Raw genomic sequence first — 6,060 nt, forward strand, 5'->3', positions numbered from 1 at the left:
ACACTTCATATTCATATTGGCTGTGTTCAGAATAGTAGCATATACTGCAAAAAAAAAAAAAAATCTTAATAAGCATTTTGTCATATTTTTTTGGTATTTCAAATAAAAATGTAAAAACTAGTAAAATATAATAAAATAATAATAATAATTAAAAGCATGTTTCCAGTGTGATGTATGAGAACAGCAGGGTGATGTATGTATCAGAAGTAACATCAGCTGTAGTTTACTACTTTTTGACTCATTATTTTATCAGATTCCCAAGAGTTAAGACATTTTCTTTTCTTTTTTTTACATAAAATTGGATTAAAAATATATATGTATTTTTTTTAAATGTGCATATTGAGATAATGTGACAACAATGTAGCGTACAGCTGCTTGTTAATTATTTCTCATTTCACAATGAAGGATGTTGCTCATACTATTTTCAAAAGTAGGTAGTATTTAGTGTACTCAGTATGCAGCATGCAATGATAGTTTAATATTTCATTCCGAACATAACAAAACATCAGCCATATCATTTGATCAATTAGACAAATCATTGACATATTCAGTGTACTGCAGGTGTGACACACACACACACACACACACACACACACACACACACACATATAATCAGCATATCAGAATGATTTCTGGTGTAGTGAATACTCCATGCAGTGCCATGTCCCATATATGAATTGAGTCTGTTTTTCTGCAGGTGATCAAGTCCGTAGAGGAGGGTTACCGGCTCCCGGCCCCCATGGGCTGCCCCGGGGCCCTCCACACCCTCATGCTGGACTGCTGGCAGAAAGACCGCAACGAAAGGCCCAGATTCTGCCAGATCGTCACGGTCCTGGACAAGCTGATCCGGAACCCCGAGAACCTCAAGTCACTGGACACATTGTGCAGGTGAGCGCCGGCGATCGATACGTCGCCTTCGGGGGGATTTACCTGACGAATGCACTTTGTCGATGTCAGATATGATCCGCATTAAAAGTCTCGCAAAGTTGACGAGAAAGTTTCATCTGAGTGGCTGGGAATACGACTGGCCGGCTTTAAGTGTACGTTTTCCAATAAGCTCATCTCAAATAGATGTGTTCGCTGTTAAATAAAAGACCTCTGTGCTATATTGACATTGATCTGCCGTGAACCGAAAAAGAACGCTTCTGCTTTCACAATTGGACTTGTATAAATTGCACAGCTCGGAGCGCAAGTCCTGTCAAGTTGCCGGTGCATATCCAGATGCGCAGGGAGCGTTGATGGGAAGAAATAGGGATTTCATCCCTGTATTAATCTACCCAAACCAGCCAGATCTACAGCCCCACCCCCCCACCCTCTTTCCTACCTTCTCTATCATTTTAACTCATATTGATTTTCTGCTCGCCGCATTTCAAAGGTACATCTCGTACGCGTCTCCTCATTCCCCCTGCTCTCATTTCAGACTAAACAGTCCTTTGATGAACAGAAGCATTCCTGATTTCAGCAGCTGCAGATCAGTGGACGAGTGGCTGGACACCATTAAGATGGGCCGTTATAAGAACCACTTTGCCGCAGGAGGGTATCTGACTCTAGGACATGTGATGAGCATGAAACAACAGTGAGTTGATTGAGTTCTCGCTCCGTAACACGATGGAGTGCTTGAGATTGCTAATGCCGAAATGAAGGCTTTTAGATGCATCACCTCGCCATCGCAGGGTTCCAGCTGGCCGTGTGAATCTCAGCGCTGAGGTAGATGGAGGACAGATTGAAGGCGTCCTCATGGCTTTAAGCCTTTGATTGATCGTCATTTCCTCAAGTGAGATGATCAATGACCATTAGATGCAGTTTAGATGTGTCCGTTGTCTATACAATGGGTCGGTCAATGCTATTTCTATGGGTCCACTTTTAGTGGATTTGTAGACATCGAAGCAAATCAATCCCCGATAAAAAAAAAAATCTTGGTGAAGACCAGCTTTATCGTGGATTTCAGGATTTTAGTGGATACCATGCGTTTACTTGAGACACATTCTCAAACCTCTGCTTTTCAATTGATTTGCTTCAGATGTTTGAAAGTTTAGATCACCCAAAAATGCAAATTTACCAAACCCATATGAGTTTGTTTCTTCCGACTTTTGTCCTGTATTCCAAGTCTTCTAACGCCTTTATGGGAGGAACAAAGCAAACCGAAATACGTTTCATTAATTGAGATAAAGCTAAAAATGTGATTAAATATAAATAATAGATGAAAAACAAACTTAAAAAAAAAAATTAATCAATCACAAATATTGCCTTGACAACTAACTGAAAAAAAAGTATAAATTGAAGTACTAAAATTACTAAAATTGAAATAAAAATAAATGAAAGCTTTGAAGAAATAGTGTAAATTTTTTAAAAAAAAATCACAATAGCAAAAGCACTTAGTGAAATTGCTATAAAATAATACTAAAATAACACTGATTAGTAATTTATTGAAATTAGTTCTGTTGTCATTTATGGTTATTTTGTCCATATTTCTCTCCGTTTTTCCATTTACTACTCAATGGGAATTCATTGAAAGTAGTTCCGTTGTCATTTATGGCTATTTTGTCCATATTTTTCTCCATATTTCCATTTACTACTCAATTGGAATATATTGAAAGTAGTTCTGTTGTCATTTATGGCTATTTTGTCCATATTTCTCTCCATATTTCCATTTACTACTAATGGGTCAGTCAGTGCTCTTCCTGTTGGTCAATTTTGGACCAAATTCCTAGTCCCAAAAATGGTCCCAATGACCTTCCTGGAAATCATATTATTAGTCACTTTTATTAGATGTGATCATGGAATCAGCCATAAGGTCTTCAAGGTTCATGTGTGAAAAAAAATAATAATTCCCCGACCAACTACAACCGTGCTTGCTGCAAATCATGTGTTTGTTTCAGATATTTTTAATGAAACTTTGAACACAAAAAGCCCATAATTAGAGCTGCACAATTAGTTGTCTGATTAATCATGTTTATGGTTACAATTGCCATGATTAACTAATCTTGAAAAGGGTCAATTACAGCAATGGAGAGGTTGCTGTATAAAAGTGTGTGTAGCAGTTGAGCAGTGTAGGCAATGGCAAGCATCAAGTTAGTCTGAGATCACATAAATAAGGGATGAGTTTTAATGCGAGTTTTGGATGTTTAAAAGACATTATATGAATAAAAAATGATCTTAATTATGAGGGAAACGATTGATCAGAACTGCTAAATACTACTCATAATTTTTAATTAATCACATTTGTTTTTCCAGTGACATGCATCGGTTGGGAGTCACATTAATGGGCCATCAGAAGAAGATCATGACCAGCGTCCAGGTGATGAGAGCCCAAGTACTGAACCAGAGCGTGCCGTCAGTGCACATATAATCACGGACCTCATCAGAATGCAAGTACATGCTGATCTGATGTGTGTTTGGGTCTTGTGTATGAACTTCAAAAGACTCTCTTCCTTAGCAAAACCTGACGTGGACTTCTACTGGGATACGGATGGAGTTTTTCTTCTTCAGCGGGACATTCTGCAATTATCTCTTTTACTTCCTTTTGTAAATGTTTGGACTGCCTTAAATGACACCTAATTTAAATATCGTTGTACATGGATAAAGATTTTATGAATAACAGAGTCATGAATATGTGAAAAGTGGACCTAATAATGAATATTAAACAGGTGGAAATGAATATGCATATTTTTGCCACACCCACCACAGCACCACATCAGCATGGATGAAACTACGAGTGCCTCGAGCGCTGCGGCGGGAGAATAAGAGTTAAGCTACAAGCCGAGACCCTCAGGAGGAAACGTTCGGCTCCTGACTAAAGCCGCGGAGCACACAAGGATACGGACAAACGCTGAATTAGTCTCTGTGGTCGTAAAAAGGGAAAAAGGCAATTATGTATGTCATGTGTTTGATTAAACACTCTGAAACTCAACCTGCTGTTATTTATTGCGTGCAGAACAGCGCCGGATCCCTCTGGAAATGGGAGGAATAAATATGTGTAAATGTTGGTCTGCGGAAAACAGAAATACTTTTAACTTCACATTCCGCTTGAAATCTGTCTGAATATCTCTATCTTTCTCATACAAGTGGATTCAGAGTTCAGGCCAGTTTTAAAATATTTATTCTTACCCTGGGAAAATCGAGTATTCTCGGAGTTCGGCTGTTTTACATCATTCGTTTGATTGAAACTAACAGATCCGGATAATGAGCTGAAAGGGAGTCGCACATAATTGTGTGGATCTTGTAATGGTGGGACTGATTCATTTAAAGTCAACATGAAATCATAACTGACCCTGTTTACTTTACTAGATGTTCCTGGTCTTATTATGAATGATTAATCTGTGCATGTTATTCCAAAGGGAAGAAAATGTTTCGTAGTTCTCATCAAAAATCTTTCACCAGCTAAAGGACGTTCCCCTCCAGCCACGTTTCATGTTCCTGTCAGGTCCCGCTATACGGTAAATCCCCTTGCTGGACATTATTTCACGGAAGTAACATGGGTTTTGAACGCCATTTCATGTTGACTTTACAAAAACACTGGACCTCATTTAATTTGTGAAAACAGGGTATTATCTGTATGTTCATCATTTTATTTATTAAATTATAATTATTCAGTTTTAAATATTAAATTACCTAATTGTGCATTTGTTTGTAAGACAAAGATTAATGGAGATACTTATCCATGAAACATATATGTAAATATTAATAAAATAAAGTTTTTTTCCGCTCTGTCTCTTTCTGATTCTTTGAAATGAGCAATATCCGCAATAAATCTATCTATCTATCTATCTATCTATCTATCTATCTATCTATCTATCTATCTATCTATCTATCTATCTATCTATCTATCTATCTATCTATCTGTCTATCTATCTGTCTGTCTGTCTGTCTGTCCTCTACACGATATATCTCTCTGTCTGTATCTATCTATCTTGTCTGTCTCTTTCTCTATCTATCCATCTGTCTTTCTGTCCATCCGTCCTTTTTCCAGCAAAATTTTAATTCATAACAAATAGAATGCCAATTAAAATAATTTATTTTTGCATTGCAAACAAAATATTTTTGTAAGTATGCATCGTGGCATTAATTTAATTAAAATGTATTCATGCAAAATATCTACTTTTTCTGTTGTTCATGTTTGTGAAATATGACCCTTCTTCAACAGTTTTGGTGACATTCACCCACACGGATATTTGCCAGACATTATCATGCATTATCAGGCATGCCCGAGTATCTCTCCGGTGTAAACCACAAGCCAACAGCACTTCAGTGACAGCAGAGCAATTGCTTTTAATGTCCGCTGGGCTTTAGCGCTCTCCTCTGAGAGGTTTCTTCATTACTTTAACGTAAAGCTGCGAATTTAATGTCTTAAAACTGATTCATCACTACACTGCATATATCAAGAGACTGTCAGCTTCCATTGTCACATTATGAAAGTTGTCATCTAGGTGGAAACTAAATATCAGCAAGTGTTTTTTCTGTGTTTCCCTTTGCCAAGAATATAACTTGTCCAATTGGATGGTTCTCTGCATGACGCGTTGAAAGCATTCATGCGCAAATGTCACCTTGAAGCGGATTATTATATTCAGAATTAATTTCAGGTGAACGATCACACACAACCTGTACACACACAACATATACATCATCAGAACTCCAAAAGCAGTCAGAAAATGTAGTTTTTGCATGCACAGTGGTCTGAATGTCATTTAATTGCATAAAAATAACTTTGTGCTATTAATTTAAAGAAATATTTAACAAAAATTACTTTTGATTTGAATGTTTTACTAAATATTTGAATCAACATGAACTAAGATGAATAAATGTCGCATTTGCCGCCTTTTTTTTCACCTTTGTTGCCATTGGCTTTTGGCTTGCTTAGTTGGGGACATTAAATTTAACATTTCATTTAATATTCATCAATAATATTGATTTTCCTGCATTGACACTATTATATGAGAACTGAACTGAGCTGGACGATGACATCACGGTTTTCTCCAGAGCGGCTATACATATATGAACTAAATTAATAACTTTTTTACAAAAAAATGAAACATTACTGAACTTAAGCTGGACTGTAGCTGG

General features: G+C 37.0%; 1 protein-coding gene across 2 annotated transcripts in view; it reads left to right on the top strand.

The window, feature by feature from the left end:
• Positions 1-4,707, top strand: part of epha8 (eph receptor A8) — a 101,969-nt gene extending 97,262 nt beyond the window's left edge. Inside the window, exons 19-21 of one of the 2 annotated variants that reach the window (XM_079598309.1) lie at positions 698-888; positions 1,421-1,576; positions 3,235-4,703. In XM_079598309.1, the coding sequence (XP_079454435.1) occupies positions 698-888; positions 1,421-1,576; positions 3,235-3,349 (462 nt within the window). In that variant the 3' untranslated portion in view covers positions 3,350-4,703. Of the gene's footprint in view, positions 1-697; positions 889-1,420; positions 1,577-3,234 lie in introns of both variants that reach the window. The other variant, XM_079598310.1, reaches the window with a different exon arrangement.
• Positions 4,708-6,060: the final 1,353 nt, after the last annotated feature.

The sequence above is a fragment of the Phoxinus phoxinus genome (genome assembly GCF_949152265.1).
Source record: "Phoxinus phoxinus genome assembly, chromosome: 22".
Taxonomy (NCBI): domain Eukaryota; kingdom Metazoa; phylum Chordata; class Actinopteri; order Cypriniformes; family Leuciscidae; genus Phoxinus; species Phoxinus phoxinus.